Raw genomic sequence first — 23,549 nt, 5'->3', positions numbered from 1 at the left:
GTTCCAGAAATGTTCGATTGCAACAAGGTTGAGTGTCTTGTCTGTGCTAGTGGATTATTAACAGAGGTTATTGGTCTCCATGGCAAAATGATTGCAATGAACGTAATCTTATTTATGAGGGTGCAAAAAAAAAAAAAAAGGACTTCAGGTCAGGGAGAATGTATAAATGTCCATTGCCATCAAGGTTCGGCTATCTTTGAGAAGCTGAAGCAACTCCAAGGACACAGTTCACAGGCTGACTTCGTTTCTCAGCTCCAAAATACGGATTGATTTGGGGACAATTACTACGACACTGTGGCTGATAAGTTTGAAGAGAGCCTGTGAAGAAGGCAGCGAGGGTCCTTGAATCGCAGACCTATATTCTCCTTCCCCAGCATGTGCACCGGGAGCTGTGCCAAGTGCCTGGGGGGCACCCTCATCCCCCTCGCCTTGTTTGGCTTACTGGCTAACATCCTGCTATTTTTCCCTGGAGGAAAAGTGATAGACAACAATGACCACCTTACCGACGAGGTCTGGTATTTCGGAGGAATATTGGGAAGCTGTGTCTTGGTGAGTAGGGAAGACTTAAAATCCCCCCAAAGGAGATCTGCACCCCATCCTTTTAAAACTGGGTACTTACCGAACAGGAAGAGATTTGGTTGCTAATGAAAGCTCACGCTTTGCACGATGAAACGTCAGTGCTTTCATTTTTCCCTTCTCGGTTGGGACCAGCCAAATGTCCACTAAACTGACTAATAATGAACCCCCAAGCTTAGGCTGGCAGTTCTCATGTGTAGGTTGAATTCCATGAACCAAACAGATGGCGGTGTAATTTCTTTATTTTAACAAGATAAAGCTAGGGTGCTGGGCGGGGGTGGGGGAGTGAACACACATTTTTCTAGCAAATTGATTGACTGAAAACCACCAAAAGAAGCAGATGTCTGTGGGTTCCTCGTCCACTCGTGTAGTAATGATTTTATTTACCCCTGGTTTCCAATAGAGGTTGGAACCCTGTGGTTTAGAGACAGAGAGACTCATGTTTCATGACCACTGAGGACAAGTTTCTTGTCCCTAGCCTAACCCACCGTGTGAATGGGAGCTCAGAGTGTCAGATCTTGACAGCTTGCCTCCTTGCACCTGCGGTTAGGCCAGATGGAACCCTAATACTCAAAACACTCGTCTACCCGCCAGCCATGCTCCGCAGGTTTCCACCATACCCTTATCCATGGGCGGACGTGGCATCTCACCCAGCCAGGCAGGCGCCAGCCCTTCCCAGACCCGCGCTGAGCTGCTTCTTTTGCCCATAGATGATCTTCCCCGCGCTGGTGTTCTTGGGCCTGAAGAACAACGACTGCTGCGGATGCTGCGGTAACGAGAGCTGCGGGAAGCGCTTCGCGGTGAGTTCCCTGGGCGCAGCCACCGGAACTACTCCGGGGTGCACTGCCTCCTTGTGCTGGGCGTGGGGATGCGCACCAGATACCAGCCCCAGGCAGGACTCTGGGGGCAGCTGGTATAGGAATAAAGATGGGATTTTTGCTGGTGCAAAGTCACAATGATCATAAATAGTGAAAACCACAATCATACTTAGAGGGTAGAAGTACCATTTAAAATCTGGTGGTGCCATAGGAAAAAAAATGCAAGCTGGGAAGGCAGAGATGGTGCAGAACTCTCCCTTTGCCCTAGAGAAGCCCTGAGACCTTGCGCAAATCATTTCCCTTCTCTGGCCGCCACATTGCCTCACTTGTAAAAGGCGGTTGGGACACGATAACAGATGGTAACCTCCTCTCCCTGATGGCCCCCTACACTCTCCGTCCACTCCACTGCCAGGTTCGCGATCAGAGGCTCAGCACTTCCCTACTTCACCCTGACTTTGCCGTGGGACTGTTTTCTTTCTGGTTTCCGGCAGCCATCCATCTTTTAGTGGGCAGGCTGGAGCGATTAGGCTTCACGGCTCCAAGCAGAATGCGGAGGAAGGCTGGAAGTGGACCCCATTTCTGCCACGGAGGGAGTAGCTCTACTGCTCTCTGCCTCCCTCTGCTCCCCTGTAAGATGAGGAAGCTGGACTAGATCAGAATTTCCCCAGTATGGACAAGTTCTGCTGGCACACAGCTGTGGTCTTTCAATCACGTAGAAAGTTATTCTCTTTTTAATTCTCCTTTAATCCTCTGGATTCTATCAACAAAACTCTTATTTTGATGGAAATAAGTCTTTACTATTTCTAATCCCTTGTAATCTCCCTTTCTGACAAAGTGAGAACAAGTCTCCAGCTCCAAGGATGCAAGAAACAGTAACTAGAAATTCAATAATATTGTGTGTGTCTGTTAATGATTCCAGTTTTTCATTTATAGAGGTGATAAAAGTGAATAAATTAGAGCGTTGGCTTTAAAAAGATATTGAATTCAGGTACATTGTTGTGGCAAAAATGAAGAAGGTCGAACTGGAATTACTGGCCCGATGATGAGGAAGGCCAGCTCCTGCTCTGATCTCTGAGGTTCAGTTGTCCATCCAAGAGACTCATGAACCCCAGTGATGAATTATGCACTCTCACCTTAACTTCTTAAAGGGAAAGGTGTAGCTATTTGTCCTGAAACCGAATCACTTCTAACATTTCTTTCTCATCATTATTTGCTCATTTAGTCAACTAAAAAATATGTATTGAGTACATAGGAAGGGCTGAGGCTCATGCATTGCAAGTACAGCGAGGCTTTTCCATGTGAGATCAAAGGCCATTCAAAGAGAATGTTTCCACCTGCTTACCACCATCAAGCATTGATTATTACAGCAACATTTAAAATCGTCATTTACAAAGAGATGTGAAAGTTACCCACAATTTATTTGATATAATTACTTAATGTGCGTTGTATATAATGCTATTTTAATATAATTAATTATAAAGGACAGAAATAAATATAGAACTCACCTTCCCTTTGAAATGTAATCCCATTATACCTTGCAGATTTGGGAAGAATAAGCTGGAGATGAGAATTTGAGAAAAATTAGCAAATAAGAAAATTGGATGAATTGCTTAGAAATCTAACAACTCAATCCCTGGTGCTGAGCAGAAGGCTGAAGATTAGCCGATATAAAACAAGGGTCTTTGTTTATTTTTTTTTTGTTTTTAGGATTATATATAACACAGTGAGATATAAAATAATATTCAGAGTATCGTGCAAAATGTGTTTTTTAATTAGATGTATGTGAAGTCCAAGAGGAAAGCAGAGAAGTCACATTTGTACAAGCACAGTTGAGTCAATAGGAGCTGAAACATTTGGTCTGCCCAACTCAGCTGTCAGATCAGGCGCCCTCACCCCCTGGGAGGGATCTGCCCTTGGCAGGAGTTGAGAATGACTCCTCCCAACGACCGGCTGACTGTCCACAAGGGCAGTGCCCAGCAAAGGACCAGCTCTACAGGCTGGAACCCGAGGCACCAACCACAGCCACCCTGCACCAGAGCGACCGCATTCTTGGTGGCCAGTGGAAAGATTTCTTGTTTGGGGTCCATTTGTTTGTTAATCAGCTGCCAACTTTTAAAAATAGAGAGATTTCACAGAAAGTGTCTAGATCTCTTACTGCTTTTTCAAAAAAATCAGAAATTAACCTGCCACTTCTGGGCCTGCATTTTGACACAACAGTGTCCGGCCCTGGTCGGGGCTGAGCTCTTCGCCCCGTCCCTGAGGACCTCGGGGTTCCCGCCCCTGCCTTCGAGCCGTGTATCCCTAATGTTCTGAGGCTCTGGGCACCAAGCAATAATCATTTTTTAGAGAAAGGTATTTACAAACACTCTGTCAGACAAAAAGAAAAAAAAGCTGCAGGTAATTTGATCGGTATTCTAATGCTGAAGATTGGAATTATTTTTCCAAAGACTCGCCGCATTGCCCTCTCGGTATTTAAGGAACACTGGGCTTCCCAGGAATGTTGTATAAGAATTCCTGCAGGTGAAAAGGCCTGTGTGGCAGAAACAGACTAGGCCAAGGGCTGCTGAGCTAAATCCTGCGCTGCCTTCAGAGCTTTGTTGTCCATCATTTGTTCCCTGGCCTCTCTCTCCCCTCTCTTCCCTGCTGTGTCTTTCTGGAATATTCCCCAGAAGTCAGCTGCATCATTCTCGTCCCTTTCCTTGGGTAGTGAAACCAGGACATCCAAATCAGTCATGGAAGCAGGATGTGATGGCTGTAGAGATAAAGCAAGACAATGAGCTGGAAAAAAAATCTTGAGGTCACTGAATTGATGGTTTCATATAGTGAAACTGAAAAATGGAGGTGAGCTCTCCTCTGAGGCAGAGCAAGACTGAAACCCAGCCCCAGGGGTCTGAATGCTTTTAAATAAATTAGGGTAAATGAGAACAGAGAAAACTGAGCCCTGGGCAAAAGTTGTGAGAGGAGGGTGACTTTCAAGGTGGGCTTTGAAAAGCCTCCCTGGGTTTGTTTCTAGGTCTCAAGCTTTTCCTGCACTCTAATCCTTGAAAAAAAAAAATCGTTTCTCAGGGTCCAATGGGACAGCTAATTAATGTTATCAACTCTTTCATGTTAAATATGTGCTTTTAATGAGAGCCTTTGGAAGACTTTGACTTTGACTCAAAGGAGTGTCTTTAATAATGAGACAGATAAAGGAGATATTTAGAGGCAGTCGGGCATTTCAGCATCCTTAAAGTCTGTCAGGCAGATAAAGGCCCACCCCACCCACAGGCAGGGCCAGATGGTTGACAGACCTGTTCTGAAGGAAGATCTTGGTCGGGTCATAAATCGGTCTGTTTATTGTAGAGTCAGCGCTTCTCCCCGTGCCTGGCTCACCAGTGCCCCTTAGGGACGCCTCCTGTGTGAGCACATCCGAGATCAAGAGCATGACTCTGCCTCTGCCTCTGTGTTCCTCGGAGGACAGCCAGTTTGAAGGGGACTTAAGAAAGACAGTTCTTAGAGAGGAGGGAATAGCTAAGTGGTAGAGTGTGTGCTTAGCATGCACGAGCTCCTGGGTCCAATCCAGCACCTCCTAAAAGAATAGATTATCTTGAAAGGAGAAATAAAGAATGGAACCCCTATTTCTTCACTAAAGATTTTCTATGCTTCAAAATCCTCTGCTGTAAAATGGGTCGTGGCAGTTGCTACCTTTCACAAGGACATTGCAAGGACTCGGGGGAGATGTGGCAGCATCGGTGTGCAGGGAAGGGGAGAGCAGCGGTGAGTGTCTGGGGTAGTGAGGACACACAGGTCCTCGATAAATGCTTGTTGGATAATGAAGTAAAAGAACACTCAGGAAAGATTTCAGGTGATTTCCATACTTTATCAGGCTCAATTCTGACAATAACCCTTTGAGGTAGGTGTTAAACTTCTCGTTTTTCAAATAGGGAAACTGAAGCCCTTGTAAGTTAAGTTTCTGACCACCCCCCACACCAGTCCATCTTCCTGGCTTCCCAGGACTGAAGCAGAAAATACAGGAGGACATTAACATATAAGTGAAGAAACACTTCAGGTAATCTCTATATATCTCTTAGAGTAGTTGCTGAGAGGAACCTTCATGCCCACCAGAGATGTTTCTCCAACACGTTGTCACTACTAAGCCTCTAAATACCATATTTAGGAACTGCCCACTTTTCCTTTCTTCTCAACCCCCGCGCCAGCCTGTTTTCTTTTTCTCCCCAGAGCTAGGCTGTCTGTATTTGTGGAAAGTTAAAGTATGTAAAGCTATGACGATTAAACATTATAATAGAACAATGACATTTATCAAGTGCTTGCTAATGTCATGGGAAATTATGCAAATCTTGGAAATAGGCAAAAGAGACTTCTGGGTATCCCAACAGTGAAGTGCGAGGCATTATCTAATAGCCTACCCCACCTAGGGATTACCTGGCTTTCTGGAGACGTGTGCCTCTGATTCCCTATTTACTATTGATTAGACTGTCTTACATAGTATGATTGCTGGGAGACAGGTGGTTATTACTGAGCCTTAGTTTATAGAAAAAGAAAGGAGATCTTAGAAAGATGGACTTCCCAGGGTCATGGGGGAGGAACCAGGACTCAAGCAAAGATCTGCCTGCCTGTACTCCACGCCCCTTGACCACTGCACAGTGGTGTCCTTCTTAACTGTTTATTCATTTAGAACAGGGAAAACATGTCCACATACAGAAACTGCACAGGAAGCCACACATTCCTGACCCCAAAGTCTGGCAACACCCTTCCCCAGAGGTTCCCAGTGTTCCCAATTATTGTGTCTCCTTCTGGAAATATTCCAGATCTTTCGCCTATGTACTTTAAAAAAGAGCAGTTTAGAGCGTCTGCTCCCGAACATATTCAACTTGATTTCAATGACTTCTCTTTTATCATGAAAAATTTTATAGCATGAAGCCCTTGATAAATTGAAGGTATTCCGTCTGATTTTAAGACTGAAAATATCTCTGAGTAGTAAATTTAGCAATTCTTTAAGACTTCTGATCAGGACATTACTTAAAACAAAGGGACATACAGTGTACGTTCACATGGTTCATCCATTCTGGAAGAGTTATGAAAAGTTAGTTGGAGTGTTTATTTATTTTTATTATTTTAAGGTGAGATATTGCAGATGTGAACACAAAAACAGGACACGCCACCTGTAGCATTGTAAGTGGTAACCTAGTGCCATGTTTTCTTCAGATAGTTTATAAAAAAATAAAACATTGTTGTTTCAATTGAGAGTCACTGTGTTGCCTTTCTCTCTTATACTTCTCTCCTTCCTGAGAGTAACCGTAACCATGAATCAGTCCAGATCATATCCATCCATTTTTTAAAAACATTTACTGCCAAAAATCAATCTTTCAAATGTTCTGGACTATCTTGTCCAATACAGTAGCCACCATCTACTTGTGGCTATTAAGTATACGGATTGCGGCTAGTCTAAATTGAGATGTATCTTAAGTATAAAATTCATAGCAGATTTCAAAGAATTAGTACAAAAGAAGAATGTAAAATATCTCATTAGTAATTTTTATATTGATTACATGTTAAAGTGATAATATGTTGGCTACGCTGAGTAAAAGAAAATAAATTAGTAAAATTAATCTCACTTTTTAAAAACTTTTTAAGTGGTGGTTACTAGAAAATTTTAAATTGTATCTATGGCTCGAAGTATATTTCCATTGGACACTGCTGGTCTAGAGGGCCTTACACTGAGGACTCTGGTAAAAGGGAAAATCATCTCATTGATTTTATTTTAACCTGGCTTTTTTTTCCCAGTTTTCAGTTTTATTAGGTAAATTGATACAATTTGACTGCACATATACAATAAACTGCATGTGAATACATATAAATACACTGCACATATTTTTAAAATTTATGTATATGTACTGTTTACTGTTTCTAAGAACAATTTAGAGCTTTAGCTTTTTAAAGTTAACATAGTTACCAAAGGAAAAAAAGCCAACTCCAAAATAAAAATCAAAAGAATGCAGTAATCCAGTCATAAAGGACAGTCAAATGTGCTCAGACATACTCAAGAAATCTGTTATCTAAGTTACAAGAAATAAATAGTTCATTGGTGACCTTCTTTTAGATTCCACACGTAAGTGATTTAACCTGGTTTTTCATTGACTCAGACTTACCTAAAATGAGGACTGTTTGCACTTGTACTCACTTTTTGTGTCTTTAAACATTTGCCTTTTAATGTTCCAGGAATGAAACCTAGTATCTTCACTCGTCTCACACAGCAGAAAGCACAGTTGAGGTTTCTCCTCTCACTATAGCCAGTGGATGATGACGTCCTGAGTTGTAGCTGAAGGGACCTTCTGAAATGCCCACCCTTTTCTTCTGTTTACCACAGGAAGCTGAGGCCAGAGGGGTGGGGGCTTGGGTGACGCCGAGGAGGCTGGACCTCAGGTCTCCTCTGACTTCCAAACTACCTTCCTGGAAACGCAGTCTTTCTCTCTTCTGTCACAGCAATTTTAGACCTTCTTCCATTTTAACAATCAGTAGTTTCATGATTCCTAAGTAATAATTAGAACTTAAGGGTAGAAGGTCAAATAAGTAAAAAGATACTTTTTCCTTACATGTTGTTTTATTTCTGTGAGAGAACCCATGTCATTCACAGAGAAAACTCTAAATAACAGAGTATATGGTGCTAGTGGCAGCGTGGCGCATACGTGTGTGTGTGTGTGTGTGTGTGTGTGTGTTTGAAGGGGTGAAGGGTACAGGACACTGGACTAGGAGGGAGACCCCCATTCTCTTTTTTTCTGAAATATAATTGCTGTACAATATAAGTTACCTATGTACAATATAAGGATCCACAATTTTTAAAGGTTATACTCCATTTATAGTTATTACAAAGTATTGGCTACCTTCCCCATGTTGTACAGTATATCCTTGTAACTTATTTTATTCCTAATAGTTTGTACCTCTTATCCCCCTACCTCTACATTGTCCCTCCCCTCCCAGACCCCAGTTCCTTTTTTTTTTTTCTTTTCTTCTTTTCCATTCTCTTTTTTTTTTTTTTTTGTACAAACCCTTGTGTTAAAGGCTGACTTTCAATAGATCACAGCAAGGGAGCTACTCTGCTATATAAGAAACCCCGACCCAGAAGCAGGTCATCTACAAATGATTTACGGTTTAGCACCAGATTCCCACCAACTTGCGGTGCAGCCCCTTTTCCCACCCACGCTGGGTCTGAGACCCCAGTTCTTAATTTAGCTCAGCCATCTTCTAGATGTGTGACTAAAGAAAGTCACAGGAGCATGGGCTTTGGAACTAAGTAGCCATGGATCGATCCCAGTTCTACCATTTTAGTCTTTCTTTGACTTACAGCGATTATCTGAATTTCTAGTAGTCTTAGTTTTCTATCTGGAAAATGTAGTTAATCACACCCATCTCATAGGTTTGCTGAAAGGATTAAATAAGATAAAGCCTCTAAGGCTCTCACAGAATGAAGCTATTTTTATTAGGTAGAAAGTGAGGTGACTGCACTAGAAGGTTTTTGAGGTCTTCTTTTTTATGAAAAAACAATTATAAGAACATTTAATTATTTATTTAGTGGCAATTCTGGCTTTTGACGACTTTCAGCAAATTTTAAGATGAGAGACCCCCTCCTTTACAGAATCTGTTTTCCATTGAGACAACCCAACCTAGCCCAAGGATCACATGGCAAAAATGTTTCCAGACCTATCAGAGCCTTACTCTGAAAGAGCAAGAGGTAAAACATAAGGCAAAACCCACCAAGTGTTCGCTTCCAATTGCTGTACTGGAGCGTTCTGGCCATTCCTAGATTTATACCAGCTGTGTCTAACGAAACAGCAATTTGATTGGAGCATGGAGGGGGCTCAGAGACACAGAACTAGCCTAGATAAGCTCTCATTAAATTGGGGCAGCGTCCCAAAGTGTGTTCTTACAAGAATTAATGGGAAAAAATTTATAGGCACCAATGAGATTGGAAAACTCTGCATATTACCAAATATAAGGCAAAACGCAATATAAAACCACCTATAATTTTTCTCATAAAGAAGTTCCAAAAAGTTGTTTGACTAACATTAATAATGTATAAACTTTCAGTGCCACACACATATTTTAAATCACATGTACAAAGTATAAACTAATTCTAATGTATTGATTTTGAAATATTACTCTTCTCCATTCATTTATTTTAAAATGTCTTCATGCTTCTTTGGCATCGATGTCTTTGCTCCCACTAAAGGCACCTTTGGAGCCATCAGAAGTTTCCCATAGCACATTTTCTCTCCTCTTCCATTTCATGACACTTTGGTATCCATGTATGATGCTGTCAGTGGCAAGTTCACTCTTTGTCATAAATATCAATTCACAGAGGACAAAGACAGCATTCCAGCATTCCTCTCGCAGGTATGTATTAATGATCCCCACAATTGTAAACACTAAGCATGCTCACATTAGAATACCTGTTAAAAGGCTTGTTAACTGTAATATCCAGAACTAGAAATAGTGAGGACAACTTTCCTAGAATAATTAACAGATCTGTGTTAAGAAAGAAATTTTTAGACAATTCTGTCATCCAACAGTAATGGGGTTGTTTCTGACTAATGTCTTTACCACACAATACTTGGTTGTTCAAATTGCAGGAAATGCCCTATTGCCTGAGAGGTGGAATCAGGACACAATTCTAAGGCAATTCCCTCACATCTGAAGCATAATTTGTGGGCTAATAATTTTCCTTACATTCCAGCATACATAGTATGTCCACTTCTTGGCGCTTCACACATGCTGGCCTATCACAAAGATTCTTAGAAGCGCAACAGGGATGAGACCTATTTAACTGTATATAATCAGCAATTTCCAAAGTTATTAACAAAACATCCTTTGGAAAAGAGACTGCCTGTTCTAATACGATAAGCTGACCAAGATTTTCATTTCCTTCTGACCTAGATTATATTCACAAATGTTCTTGATGGTGAGAATACATTTAGGATAACTTCAACATAAAAATTAAAGAGAAAAATCTAAATAAGGTGTAATATGAAACCCTAGTCATTGAAAACACCCTATAAGTAGTTATCCAGTGCCTTTGATAAGCTAGGAAAAAAAAAAAAAATTTGGTTGGTGGTAGGGGTGGAGCAATGTCCTAACCATCTTCAGATAGCCCACTGCTCATGGCTTCAAAGGTTTGTCCTCTGGGTGAGGAAGACAGACATAAACAGCGAGGCAATAGCATGTTGCAGGTACTGTGCTGTGATAGACTCCCAGAGTCCTGGGGCTGGGAGGTACGGGGGAGGGGATGGTGGGTTCTCCATGGGAAGTCAGACACGGCCCAGGGAGCCAGAGATGAGCCTTGGAAAGTTGCATCAAAAATACTTACATATGATATGAAGATGAATCCTGGCTAAGTGGGAACTCCATTAGCACACAGACTCCAGTTGTCTGGGTGCAATTAAGTCCTCTCCACCATCAAACCCACTCCCCAAGTATGTACTGTGATTAGATTGATAGTATACAGGGACGGGGAAATGGGAAGTACCTGACATTTAACTTAGGTTATCACATCTAATTCTCCCAACTGATCTTGTAGGTAGGCTTTATTGTACCCATAATATAGATGAAAATACTAAGACCCCCGAAGATACATCCACTATGCAGAGTCACCACACCAAGAAAAGTACCAAGGCTGAGATTTGAGCCTGGGTCTGCTGACTTTTAAACTCTTGTGCTTTGCACTGTACCTTTTTGTCACCAAAGCAATAGAGGCGGTCATTTTCCACCTCTATTTCCAAAATTGTCAATGTTTCCACACTACTTTCTAATTCCTGTTTAGAATAGACATTGCATCTCTAGACCTCATTTTTTTCATCTCTAACAAAGAGCTAGCCTGGGCCCCAGGACTGTTTCTGCCTTTTATATTCTATATTCTATCTTGAATTTATAATTAAAAAAAAGAAAGATGTCAATACAATCTATTTTTCACGAATTAATCTCTGTCGTATAAAAATATTTAAAAGAACCAGAATTGTTGGGCTGATATAACCCAAAGAAGAGAAGACTTTCTGAGGGTGGAAGGGGTGGAAAGATGTAAAATGGAAACTATTTTTGTGTAAGAAAGATGTGAAATATCTTCAGATATTTTAAAGGTTGCTACATCATGGAAGAGAGGTCGGACTTAATTTTTTTGAACTCAAGGAATGTAACTAGGACTGATGAGGAGAAGTTCCAGACTTTTACCCTTTCTCATAAGAGAACCTTCCTGCCACAGGAGGCCCCACCGTGACATAGTCTCAGTCAGATGACTGGACCAGAAACCTTAAGATCACTTCCCATTCTAAGAGTTTGATTCTATAATAGACTGGCCTTCCACATGAGCCCTGTGAAGGAGAGTCTATTGTTAATAAGATTAAAAACCATAGCTCAAATGTATCAAATCATAATTAACATTTGAGTCATCAATGAATAGCTGAAAAAGATATGGGGATGGGGGTGAAAAGAGGGACATGAGACTCCAAAATTCATTCTAGGAGACCCCAAGGGCCCCATTTCCAGTAAAGGTGGGCTCCTACCCCATAACTTCCCTGCAGTCGCCACGCTCAACAACAGGCTGGTTAGGTGTGCTGAGTGTCACCTCTGGACCCCTTAAGAACCTGGCCATCTCTCTCCTTCTCTTCCAGATGTTCACCTCCACAATCTTTGCTGTGGTCGGATTCTTGGGTGCTGGATACTCATTTGTCGTCTCAGCTGTCTCAATCAACAAGGGTCCTAAATGTCTCCTGGCCAACAACACCTGGGGCTACCCCTTCCTGGAAGGGTAAGGTACACCCTGCTGTGCCCACGTATCACCACAGGGGGCACTGGCAGGTAAAGGACCCGAGGGGGACACTGCGCATGTCCCGCCATCTTCAGTTTACACGTCTCAGGCATGATGCTCCTTTGAGGCAGAGCTGGAGTTGTGGGGTGAGGTTGCACAGGCTCTCACTTCTAAGTGCTCTTTTGACAGGCACCAGGAGAAATAATGAAAACATTTATTCACAGCAACACGAGGCAACTAATAATACTAGTAAACAGAGAGCAGCGGCTCCCATTGCAAATCTTATCACAGAAAATGAGAATGATTACTCCTCAACAGAGCTCAAAGGCTTTCACTAACACCCCTAAGGACGGATAACTGAACAATCTTTTAAGGTGCAACTTTATGGAAAATGACCTTGAAAATATTGTAGGTTCTTCGTGAGAAATAATGTTAATAGAACTCATTAAAATAACACTTCATATTTTCATGGAACATTGTAGTTATAAAGAACTTTTAAAAAATTATAATTTAATCTCCACAGCAACATCAAGAGGCTGTGACCCCCCACCAAGGCAGACTAAATACTGCGACTTGCTCAAAGTCGCCCAGTTAGTAGGGCGGGGGAGTGTGCAGAGCCGGGGCTCAAACTCATGTCTTCTAACTTAGTCTTACTCTTTTTCTAGTGCTCATTCTTCTGCCCCCAGACTGACGGCACCGCCCAATGCAGTAGACCATTGCCATACGTGGTGACTTAAATTCATTTAAATAAAATTAAGCTTAAAATTCCTCACTCACACTAGCCACATTTCACGCACTCAGCAGCCGTACACGGCTATGCGTGAGTGCACTGACCATCACGGAGACAGGACGTGTCGATCACAGCGGACAGTCTACTAGGCAGGACTGCACTAGACTCGAACTTCCAGGAGGGCTGAGACCGTCTCTATTTGGCTCACCACTGCAGACCCTCTGCCTGACCCAGACAGAGGGTCTGACATACCTAAGCAGCCAGGAACTCTGATTATCGGGTCCTCCCACACACAGGTGGGTCCACGCCCCAAAACTCTACAGGACACCAGTTCATTAAGTCAAACCTCTGTTTATTAGTGCATAGTGAGGGTCTATAGGACCTCAGGAGCAGGCTTCTTACAGAGGAGGTGAAGGATGCTGTTTCTGTTATGACGTGACGTCTGGGCTTTTTCACAAGTGTCTCACGTGAATGATCATCCTCACCCTTCTCTGTACTTAAACAGGAGTACCAGGCCTCTGGTAGCCTCGTATCGCACACAGCGACTCCCGTGGGTGTTTATTTTATGTGGAAAGCCCTCTCTTCTTACGGAGGACTGTCGGGGCCTCACTGCCGTGGGGCTGGCATGCTTGAGCGTGGCATTCGGACGGCGTATGGCTGAGCCATCCCCTGGGCCCTCCCCCGATAGCCCCGTTCCCTCACCCAGGGCTGTGTCTATGAGGCTACAGCGCGGCTTCTTGGAGGGACCTTTCTCCTAGCATTTCCATCAACAGCATCAGGACAGTATTCAACACGCTTTCTATTTATTCTGTAATGTGAATGCTACTACCCTTGATGAGCTTAAAATCAATCAGAATAAATCTATGTCCAAAACCAAGGAGAAAGGAAGAAACACAAGAGGTGCCAAGTAACAAGGCACTGGTCTCATATTCTGACGCGAGGGCCTCACACCCGCCCTGGCACACTCACACCTGCTTAGGTGGGCTGGGACCAATGTCCCAGGTGGGGACAGTGACAGCTGGGCTGTGGGCCACCACGGGAGATGCCTGCCTGGCCGAGGGACAAGACACTGCTTTTCAAAGTCCTCTGTGTCTGTCTTCCTGCTAAAGCAAGTTCGCATCCACGCCAGACCCAGCTATCGCCCATTTCTCTGTGACAGATGCTTTCATATGTGTTGTTTCATCTGCTCCTCACAACAGCCACTAACCCATCCATTAACAGGTATCAGATAAGACAGGTTTAATAACAAAACCAGAATAAACTGTGCAGGCCAGCAGGAACATTTCAGAATTCTCCACCCCTCCTCTGTTCACCTTACGGCTTTGATCACTATCTGAAGGGAAAAATGTTTGACTACCTAGACATCGGCGTAGTGGCTTTAAATTATGATATGATCAAAAACGGCTGCATAGGGGCCTATTACAAAATCATATATATTACACTTTCCAGGTGATTTATGAGATAAGGATGACTTTGACTATTCATGTGCTTTCCCATGTTGCCCTGACTCTCGGATTTAATCCCATGTAAAGTGCAAGTCCGCCCTCGGGTGGAATGTGTCACTGTTGCTGCAGGAAGGGCTTTCAGGGGGATGGGTCCAGGTGGAGTGTCTCACCACACCCTCTGCCACCTGGCAGGCTGTCCTCAGCATCCCATGGCCTCCTGCATCCTGTGTCCTATCTTCCTTTACGACCTCACCTCCCCTGCCAGCTCCAAACCTCCCCTCGGACTGCAGAAACTCATCCTGAGTTTCTTATAATGATGCCTGAACCTTGTGTCACTTGGTGTCCTCAGTTAACAAGGTGCTTTCACCCACAATGCTTTATTTGATTCTCAGAAAAAGCACATGAGGTTATCAACCATCCTTCAGAGGTAAGACGGCCAAGGCCCAGAGAGGACAAGGGGCCTGCCCAGAGGAATACTGCTCTTCATGATGGAAGCTTGAATCTACGTCTTCTGACCCTAAGTCACAGTGCTTTTTCTAGAACGCAACTTATATTGATTTGCACTGTCTGATTTTGGGAGAGTCTGTCTAGAAGGGCTCGGGGGCTTCTGTCTCCAGCCACTTTACTTTCCCATGGGCTCTTCCTAGCCATCGGATCCCAGCGTGCAAGCATCACAGGAGTTGTAGCCGCTGGTGTAACACACATACACAGCCACTTAGCGAGTGGAAAGGAATAATCACCTGTATGAGCCCAAAGGAGAGGACTCAGGACAGTCTCCCTCATCACCAAGCGGCAGCAGCAGCCTCTCCCCCCCCCTTCTTCTCCTCCTCTTCCTTTTTTCCCCGCTTCCTCCTTCTGAAGACTAAGGGCTAAGTGTTTTTGCATGCGTTATCTCACTTAAGATTCCTACTAAATCTCAGAAGAAATCTTATCCCTAAAGTAGAAAAATAAAGTTCACAAGGTGAACTCGCCCAGGGCTTCACAGCTAGTAATTAGCAGGAGAATTTAGAAGAGGGAAGCACTTGCGGGTGCCCTACTTGGTGCAGAGGCCTGTCCCAGACATGGGGCCCAGAGGGACAAAGCTGGTCCCTGCCCCCGTGAGCACAGGCTGAGTTAGGGGCACAACATGGGACAGGCCCTCGCTTGCAGGAAGGGTGATGTGGAGGTGTGCGAGGGAAGCCTCTCCAAGGAGGTGACCTGGGCTGGTTTGGGAAGTTGTGCAGAAGAGTGGCTTCCAGAGAGGAGCGGAAGCATGTTTTGGGCAGAGAGAGAAGCCAGTCCTGAGGCAACCACAAAAAGACCCACGTGCTCAGAGAATGACAGTTCTCTGTGTGGCCAGGAGCTCAGGGTGAATGCTGGGGGGAAGAGCAGAGGGACCGCCCCCCAGGATGGGGGTGATTGAGAGGCAGGCCGGACCTTCAGGACATCGGGGAGCAGTGGAGGACTTCAAGGAGGACAAACCATGACCACTTGAGAGTTTAGGACAATCGTTTGGGAAGCCGTGCAGGATGAACAGAAGAGCTTGGTAGCTGAAAGCGAGAGCCAAGTAGAGGTGGGAGCAGCCAAACAGCTGAGACCCTGAGCATCTCCAGGGCAGGGGGATGGGGCCTCAAAGGAAGGAGAGAAATTTCAGAGGCGGTCTAAGATGGAACCATCAGTGAGAAGAAAGAGGGAAGTTTATCAAGGTGGACTCAGGTTTCCGGCTTGGGGCACAATGTTCAGGGCCCTTCAGTGCCATAGAATTCAGTGCTTTTTTCTTTCAAATGTTTGTTAGCAATCATATTAAAGGAACAAAGGCAGTTAACTTTTTCTGTCATGAGAACCATACTAAAGAAGCATTCTAGAAGGAAAAAGAAACCTAGGACATTTTGAAATACGCCCTCTTGGCTTCCTTTGAAGTAGGACCTCCTCCCATCCAAGGTCTTCCTTTGAGACAGTTGGCCACCTCTCCCTTGACCCCAAGCTGCTGAAAGGGAAGCAGCTTGCCCAGGGCATGGGGACAGCTGTGGGAGGGAGCGCCGAAGGCCAGGCCAAGGGCAAGCAGCCCTGGGGGAGGGACCGGGGACTCAGCCAAGCACAGCGCCCGTTCAACCCATCCTGCTCCCTGGGGAGGGAGTTCAGTGGTGAGGAGCATGCTCTCCCACCAAGCGCAGAACTGATCCGTCTCGGTGTTCTGCCTGCACTTCCAGTTAAGACCATCTGCAGCGGCCCTTCAAGGACTACTTATTAGCAAGGAACCTCACACTCTGCTGTGACACAGCTAGCCCAGCACCTGACACGTGGGTGTGACCCTGTACAGGAAAGCCGCTTATTTGTTGAGCCCTCCCTGTGCTGGGACTGGGGACAGAGATAGGAGACATGGTCTCCACCCCTGTGGATGTACAGTTGCAAAGAGAAGACACACACATGGGCAGCTGAGGGCAGCTCAGGGTCCTGGGTGCTCTGAACCAGAGGGAACCCAGAGGGCCGGGAAGCAAGGAGGGGACCAAAGACAGCTGAGGGCAGGAAGAGCATTGAGGAGTCTGCCTGAATTATCCAGGCAAAGTGATCAGGCTCTCCTGTCCCTTCCTTCGGCTGCCTTTGTGGCTGGCAAGAAGTGAGCTGTATGAAATCCATGGCGTTCTACTCTGAGGCTGATGGAGTTACCGCAGCTCAGGTGGGAATGCCCTTCACAGTGATGGGACTGAGCCGACTTCTCCACCCAACTCAAGCCTTGCTTCCCCGTTCCGCGGTGAGCGTTTCACCAACCTCACCACCAGGAGGCGCTGTCACCCCACTACTGGACAAACTTCAGAGAAGGGAATGAACTCAGGATGGCCAATTATTTCATCTTAGGATCTTTTCTTTAACAAATGTGCCTGGAAAATAGTGTCTTCTTATATCCTCTTATCACCAAGTTTAAAAATTGTAAAGATAGAAAGGACTACATGGAAAAAGGCAGAACAGAAAGATGATCGTTTAAAAAATAATACACACTGAAAAGATGTCTCATACAGCAATATATAAAGTATTAATATTAATTATCCCAGTGAATTCTCACAATTGTGTGGTTGTTCTCAGCCCATTTTATAGATGAAGAAACGTGCGAAGGCCAGGGGTGGGAGTGGTAGGTGACTTGCATGAAGAATGCACAGCCAGTCAGAGGGATGCTTGGATTCAAATCCAAGTCCATCTGAATCCAAAGTAACAGTTTTCCTTTAGACCAGACTGCTCAGATTAAGTAAAGTAATGACATACTAGGGCTTATTGAGCCCTTACTCTATGCTAGGCACTGTCGTAAGCACTTCACTAGTGTTAACGCGTTTCATCCTCCCAAGAGCCCTGTGATTTGAGAGAGACTGTTACCCCATTTTACAGAGAGGTACCAGTCAGACAGCCTGCAGGCAGCTAGAGCCCCTGTTCTTATGGGAAGGCAAATCAATGCGATGGACAATGTTTGTTTTTAAATCAAGAGCAAAAGTCTTGTTCTTTCCTTATCCCTTCTGCTCTGTTAAATTCCAAGGTATCATCCATGACTTCAAAGGGTTTTCAAAATATTAATACAAGATGTATTTAAAATGAACGTGTCCTGATGCACTGGAGAAATGATCAGAAATAGATTGTCAAAAAGGCCTAAAAATAATAAGGTGCACGTTAACGCAATAATAGCCAGAGGAAGAGGTTTCCCACTGAGGCCTTGAAAGGGTAGCAGATATGTGAAGCAAGAGGGCGAGACCAATTTGCAGCTCTAAGAATGTGAGAAGGAATTATACTAATCCAGAGATTTTACCCACTTTACCCTCATTTTTGTCTTAAAGATCACATACTTCACATTTCTCCTGCGAGGCACAATGCCCCTTACAGTGCAGTGGACTCCTTGTATCTACATATATTTTATAAGCATACTGCAGTTTCTCCTACTGCAATGTTTTTATAAAGTGTGTATTAAGGCAGCAGGTTATTGATTGCTTCCTTTTAATTAAATGAATCTTTTTGCAGGTGGAATCCCTGTATGTTAACAAAAACGTTAGCTAAGTCAAATTCACAATTTGGCTAGAAATAAGCCTTAAAAAAAATCAAGCTCCAGGGGAGAGGAGCGCAGTGGTAGAGCGCATGCTTAGCACGCACGAGGATCTGGGTTCAGTCCCCAGGACATCCATTCATAAATAAATAAACCTAATTACCCACCCCCAAAAACAGTCAAGCTCTTCCCTTTAGCTATATGACCCATCTGTACTTGACACAGCTTCAGATGGCCACTAGATGTGACAGATAATTTGTCAGAAATCCACATGGTCCCTAATGATGACAGTAAGATAAAGGCTGTGAACATTTGTGAGGTTCTGCTCCTGAAGTCTTCATTTTCTTGGCCATTTCATAGGTAATAAATTGACCCATCCTCTGGGTAAGCTCACAGAAAGCACTCTGTAGCTCAGGAGCTGTGTGACCTAGCAGTAAGTCACTTCACCTCTCTGTGCCTCAATGTCCTTAATTGTGAAATGGAAAAAAAAGAACCGTAAAGTTTCTATAAGAAATAAATGTTCAGGACAGGACCTGGCACATAGTATATACTCAATAATTAAGTATCAGGTGTTGCTTTTAGAAGGGTTACTATAGGATTTTTTTTTTCTTACGGAGCTTATGTTTTGGGTGGATAGTATTGCAGAAGGAGAATCATTCCGGTGACTTTTTAGTCTAGGGTATTGCATACTTTTTACTAATGTCTCCTTTCTCTCCCCCATGTCCCCAACAGGGACTACCTCAATGACAATGAGTTATGGAAAAAGTGCCAGAAGCCTGAAGACGTGATTCCCTGGAATCTGACCCTCTTCTCCATCCTGCTGATCATCGGAGTGGTCCAGATGATCATCTGTGCCATCCAGGTGATCAACGGCCTCCTGGGGACCCTGTGTGGAGACTGCCGCTGCTGTGGCTGCTGTAGAGTAAGCTGAGATCTTTGTCCTTTCTTCTCACCATGCAGGAGGCCAGGTCAGGCCACCAGCACTAATGGGATCTGGGGGTGGAGAGGGCGGCGGCTGCAGAAAACCCACCTCCGGCTGGAAAGTCCAGGCAGCCCCTCTCTCAGCCCAGGGACACAGGACCATTGTTCAGCCCTCTGTGCTTGCCAACCTACCCAGGCTGAAGCTGACCAAAGTTTTCAGTCTTACTGTAGACCAGCTGACTGTAGACCTAGAGGCAAAGGACTCCATACATATATGGAGGTTTATAATGTTGACATGAAGATACCCAGGAAGTGGACATCTGTTACATGCACATATTGTCAGGATTAACACATCATGGTCTGTCCCCAAATGTCCTGTTTCCTAAAGAGATCTCGACATGGGTTAAAGCTGTCAAGTAATATAGGAAAGGGTATTTTCTTTTCTCTGGAAAATTTGTTAAGAGAGAAATGGTTCTTACATGGAAAAAATAAAAGGGAATCAGTAGGAATTTACTCTCCAAATATGACTGTAAATTATCAACAATAAGAAAAATAAAAGTAAACTTAGGGACAGTAAGACAGGGCGATTATTTCAACCAATGAACAAGCCAGATCAGGCAATTATTCACACACACAAAGTTATTTTAAAACACAGGTTGATGATGTATGAGGGAAAAAATTAAACAGAACTCAAGAGTTCCTTAATTGGGAACTTATGTAAATAACTATAAGTAAAGGTCTATCTACTGAGTATAATATTATGTCCAAATTTTAAGTGATTCAAATAATTTTCTTTAAATTTCCTACAAGTATGATAGGTATACAGGTCAACAGTTATGCTCCAGGGAAGTATTCAGTTGGAAAATCTGTGCCCCGCCTTTGTCTTCCATCCTCCCAATTCCTTCAGTTCGCCAGCTAAGGCAGTTATATAATTTCTTATATATCCTCCCAGAGTTTCTTTTTTATTGTTTTCATTCCCCTACCTTAAAAGGATTTTGTTCAAAACTGTAGGAATACTGAAAATGCTTATGAGGTAGTGTTGTTTCAAAAGAGTAAGGTACAAAAATGTATACAGAATATACAGATTAAAAAAAAAAAAAACCACAATGAATAGAAAAAGACCTAAAGGAAATGCAACCAAAATGTTAAATGAGAGTTGTTTGTAGGTAAAAAGACTGACTTTTTCCCTCCCTTCTAGCTTATATTATTCAAAAAAGTTTTAACAATCATATATTTTAAAGTATAAAAATATAAATAAAAAAATACCCCCAAATCAACTGTAAAATGCATGTGTTACAAATAAATTTCACTGACTACTGAGTTTTTGTTCTATAAATTTTCAGTTCTATTGTGTTGAAATTACATTTTTTTAGTCTTAAAACACAATTGGGTAGAAAAGAAAACTACCAGTTAGTAATCCATCAAAATTATTTTTTAGATAGCAGTTAAAAATATCAAGCATTTGAATCTTCTAATTCATGCTTGCTAAATCAGCTAACTCATTTCAAACACTGGTAGTATTTCCTTTTCTGCTTTCACAGAAGTTATATTTTTTAGTTAGGTAGCAAATTTGCATTGCAAGTTTGCTGAAAATACAAACTGCTGTTAGAATAGAAAATAGTAGTTTACAAAATCTGAGGATTGTCTATAAATTTAAAAACATACGCATACGTGCAGTAAATTGACCCTTTTCAGTGATTATCATCTATTCAGATGCCATATTTAGCAATTTTAATGAATAAATCACTTGATAGTCAAAAGACAGTAGATGAACTCCACAGCTGTCAGTGTAGCTGGCACCGGAGAATCACAGAGGGTGAACGGATACCACCAGAATCCCCTCCCTCCCTTCCTTCCTGCCTTCCTTCTCCATCTTTTTATTTGGATAGCTTCAAAACTATGTAAAATTCAGAACAGTACAAGGAACACATGTGCATTTCACCTAGATCCACGAATTTGCTCACTCTCTTTCTGAACCGTTGGAAAGAAATTTGCAGACATCAGGAAACCTCCCTACTAAATATGTCAGTGCACGTGAGCGCTGCGTTGAGAAAGACCAGCCTGCTGAGAATCCCTTTCCTGTGGGCCGCTTGCCTCTGGCACAGCTGGTCAGCTTCCCTCCCCCCGTAGGACAGGCTGGAGAGTCTTGGGCTGCTGACCTCTCAGAGTCTAATTTCCCCACCGCCTCCTGCCGAACTTCCACAGTGCATGTGCAGCTTGACACCCAGCCATTCAGGCAGAAAGCATTTATTGAGAAGGTCCTTCGATGAGGGAACAGACAGAAACGATGCCTGCGGTCTGAGCCAAGTCAGTTGCCCTCAACTGTTTCTTTGTCTGAAATGTGGTTGTTAAACCTACTTCCTAAGGTTGCTGAGTGGGCGTCTAACCTGGGGTGATTGGTGTGCCTCCAGGTCAACAATGAGAGGACTCGGCACATTGCACTCATTGTTATTTACTCAGAGGGTGAAAATCGGGGAGGCAGTGAGGATTCAGGGAAAGGAGCACAGCCTCTGGGTTCCGTCTCCCTGGGTTCTCTCCTTATTAACTGTGGCTTCAGCTACATCCCTCGAGCCCTCTGTGGCCCTGATCAAAATTAATTGTAATAATAAATGATGGAAAATAAAATGAACTCCTAAACCTAAACCTAAAGCCATAAACCTAAAGTGTCAGATTAAAGCTCCGAAACACAGTCAGAAAAGCATAGAAGTTATTCAGTAGGTAATCAACAATGGGCAGGAATAAGAGGGGTGATGGGGAGGGGAAGGGAGGGGAGGAAAGCAAGCCAAAAAAAATGATGTAATTGATTAACTTTCTCTACCTTCTAGGGAGATGGACCAGTTTAAACCTCTCCGATGAGCTGCTCTAACTTGTCGGCGTGTGAGAAGAAGCATTAAAATTACTCTTCTCTTCTTGGGGTTGCCAATTCCTATCTGCTTCCTGACTGACAAAGCTTAGGGAGGCCAGAGTTGTTCCTTCTCCTTTCCGACCAGCTCAGCTCAAGTTAGAATTTTATGTCAGTTTCAGATTAAAAAAATAGTTTGGCCACTTAAGTAAAATTTCTAAGTCTTTCAAATTAGCTTCCTTTTAGAATTGAAGAGCAGGTTCAAAGCAAATATTTTATAATTTTTTCTTTAAGCATGAAAAATACATACGGTTGTGCTTACCACCACACTGTTTCTTTGTATATAGAGGTGTTGATATCTTTGGAAGTTTTACATAAGCCAAAGGAGGAGAGCACATTAAAAGTGAGAAGCTAAGATCAATTTTCACTTTGAAGGTTTATGAGAAAAAAACAGAACGATGGATGTATCATAAATAACCTTTATGTGTTGTCTTTTTGGCTAACATGGTTGAATTACTTGTAACTAGCATTTGGGCCTGCCGTCTTGCTAGGGTTTCCTTATGTATATTAAATTAAAATCCAAATTCAGAGGTAATATAATAAAGATTGTGTGGTTTTTGAGAGTGAGGAGCAAAAGATTTTCATCTTCTTTACAAATTGCTTCCTTTGATCAAAGAAAAAACAATATAAAAAACAATGTTTTAAAAAAGATGATTTGGGTAATAATCTTGTCAGCCTGTGGCCCAGGATTATGGGACTTGATATTATCAATTCTATGTGTTATACTAAGATATTAGCTTTAGTTTATATGAGTCAGGCACTAAGATGGAGTCAAATACATCCAGTTGATTTGAGTTCAAACCTCAACCACCCACATACCAGTTTGGAGATCCTGGGATGGTTACTTTCTAAGTCTCAGTTTCCCCATCTGTGAAAGGACTATTGAAAAGCCATCAATCATTCAAGAAATATTTTGATGACTGTAGCTTTGTGGTTTAGTCTGAAGATAGGGCATGTGATGCCTCCAGCGTTGCTCTTTTTTCTCAAGATTGCTTTGGCTATTCAGGATCTTATGTGGTTCCATATAAATTTCAGTGTTATTTGTTATTATCTGTTCTCGTTCTGTGAAAAATGTCATGGTATTCTGATAGGGGTTGCTTTAAATCTGTAGACTGCTTTAGACTGTATTACGGACATTTTAACAATAGACAGTTTAACATTTTAACTTCTAGGTCCCTGGTGCTAACAGGCTGGAGGGAGGATTCCGAAATGGCACTTGTCAATGCCAGGGTTGTCACAACACAATGAGCTCCCCCAAATGACCACCATCCCCACCCCCAGGGGAAATCCTAGTTGCCTCCTGACTCTCCAGGACGCGCTCCAAGATCAGCACGTGAGAGTGACCCAGGTTCCTTTAAAACT

At 43.2% G+C, this 23,549-nt stretch overlaps 1 protein-coding gene across 1 annotated transcript; it reads left to right on the top strand.

Annotated features, from left to right (window-relative positions):
• Positions 1 to 183: 183 nt before the first annotated feature.
• TM4SF4 (transmembrane 4 L six family member 4) lies at positions 184 to 22,754 on the top strand. Its single transcript, XM_010970399.3, has 5 exons — positions 184 to 549; positions 1,287 to 1,376; positions 12,053 to 12,189; positions 19,097 to 19,286; positions 22,111 to 22,754. The coding sequence occupies exons 1-5, from the start codon at positions 376 to 378 to the stop codon at positions 22,126 to 22,128; spliced, it is 609 nt and encodes a 202-aa protein (XP_010968701.1). The 5' UTR covers positions 184 to 375; the 3' UTR covers positions 22,129 to 22,754.
• Positions 22,755 to 23,549: the final 795 nt, after the last annotated feature.

Source organism: Camelus bactrianus, chromosome 1 (genome assembly GCF_048773025.1).
Source record: "Camelus bactrianus isolate YW-2024 breed Bactrian camel chromosome 1, ASM4877302v1, whole genome shotgun sequence".
Taxonomy (NCBI): domain Eukaryota; kingdom Metazoa; phylum Chordata; class Mammalia; order Artiodactyla; family Camelidae; genus Camelus; species Camelus bactrianus.
The sequence above is the reverse complement of the archived record's forward strand: the minus strand, read 5'-3'. Positions and strand labels throughout refer to the sequence as shown.

Coding starts and splice junctions, on each gene's coding strand:
- TM4SF4 (XM_010970399.3), top strand. CDS start 376: ATGTGCACCGGGAGCTGTGCCAAGTGCCTGGGGGGCACCCTCATCCCC. Junction 550..1,286: donor TATTGGGAAGCTGTGTCTTG/GTGAGTAGGGAA, acceptor TTTTGCCCATAG/ATGATCTTCCCCGCGCTGGT. Junction 12,190..19,096: donor GGCTACCCCTTCCTGGAAGG/GTAAGGTACACC, acceptor TGTCCCCAACAG/GGACTACCTCAATGACAATG.